The 1,420-nt window shown below is 30.8% G+C and overlaps 1 protein-coding gene across 1 annotated transcript in view; it reads right to left on the bottom strand.

The window, feature by feature from the left end:
* Positions 1 to 2: 2 nt before the first annotated feature.
* Rbm11 (RNA binding motif protein 11) overlaps positions 3 to 1,420 on the bottom strand; it is a gene marked incomplete at its 3' end in the record, with an annotated part of 25,645 nt that continues 24,227 nt past the window's right edge. Inside the window, exons 5-6 of the mRNA XM_023724125.1 lie at positions 1,136 to 1,232; positions 3 to 20 (exon numbers count right to left, since the gene is read on the bottom strand). Coding sequence (XP_023579893.1) covers positions 3 to 20; positions 1,136 to 1,232 — 115 coding nt within the window. The remainder of the gene's footprint in view (positions 21 to 1,135; positions 1,233 to 1,420) is intronic.

The raw sequence follows: 1,420 nt of genomic DNA, 5'->3' as shown, positions 1-1,420 counted from the left end.
GGGTTATGTGCCTGCCACTGCTGTGAAGAAAAGACATTCATTGACCTAGAAAGCTAACGGTTCACATGCATTATGCAAATAGCCTTGAGTAAACCAAACTGTATTTGCATGTAAGCAAAACACTGACTTGTTCATAGTGGGTGGGGGTGACCTTGAATAGTTAACACAGAGATTCCAGCAGGGTATTTGTGGCCCGCTACAATCTAGATATACACTTTGCAGCAGAAATAAAATGCATACCAAATTTAAATGTTTTAGGAGCCACAATAAAAAGTAAAAATAGGCAGGTAACAATCAAATAATGAATTCACTTTTCATATCTAAAATACTACTATTTTAATATGAGCAGATATTTTACTTTTATAAACATATGAGATCTTCAAAATATGATGTCATTTTTATGATGATAGCATATATCAGTTTGGATGCTAAATTTTCCTTGAAAATATGTGAATTTATATAAAATTTATGATGAAAATATTTAACACAAGTTGTTTCAAATATACATAAACTCTTTAATGACCAATTAAATACATATTTTAAATTTAAATTTAAATAAAAATAAAACTTTCTAGATACATTTATCTAATGATTCTTATTTTCAGTAGCATTGTTATCAACAGTAAGGATACACTTCCTTTTCAAATAAAGTTCCTACATTTTTCAATCTTCAAAACAGATGAAATATTAAAATGGTAACCAAATTTTGTCTATCAGTTCACTCCAACCTACTTAAAGATAAAAACACTGGGAAGACACTGATTACTTTAGTCATTTGTTTTTGTACACCTTACTATAATTTTTAAGAAGTTATTCCAAAAGTTAAAACATTATTTTACAGAAAAATTCATTTCTACTTTACCAGTTGGAGACAGTTATTTGAAAAAAAATTATATGTATGGTAAAAATAACACCCTCCAAATTAGACATGTGATATCTATCTATCTATCTATCTATCTATCTATCTATCTATCTATCTATCTCTGGGGTACCCGCATCACCCTCACCACTCCCCCTTCTCCTGTTTACACAATGGCTGTGTGCACAGTGATGAGGGATTTACAACGATCCACTCTTCACGTCCTCTACACCTTCTACCATACTATACACTGAATTGAAGGAACATCAAACTTACCATCTTCTGAAAGAAAAAACTTTCTTGAGGTAAAGCATTATTAGTAATTGGAAAAATCTGCATGGAAAAGGGAGCTCTTCCCATTATTTCTTCATTCCTTTGGAGAAATAAAGCCAGAAGGAAACAATCTTGAAGTTTCTAGAAACAAATGTCCTTTTTTCTTAAAAAACTGACCATTTTTCATAATAAAGGAAAAGAATGAATTTCTTTGATAGCATTTAGTTTAGGATGGTTATCTTAAATATGCATACAAATAACCAGTTGGCATACTGATACGTCATGTAG

Source organism: Octodon degus, unplaced genomic scaffold (genome assembly GCF_000260255.1).
Source record: "Octodon degus isolate 3935 unplaced genomic scaffold, OctDeg1.0 scaffold00106, whole genome shotgun sequence".
In the NCBI taxonomy this organism is placed as follows: domain Eukaryota; kingdom Metazoa; phylum Chordata; class Mammalia; order Rodentia; family Octodontidae; genus Octodon; species Octodon degus.
Note: the sequence above shows the minus strand (reverse complement) of the source record. Positions and strands in the feature narration are given on the sequence as shown.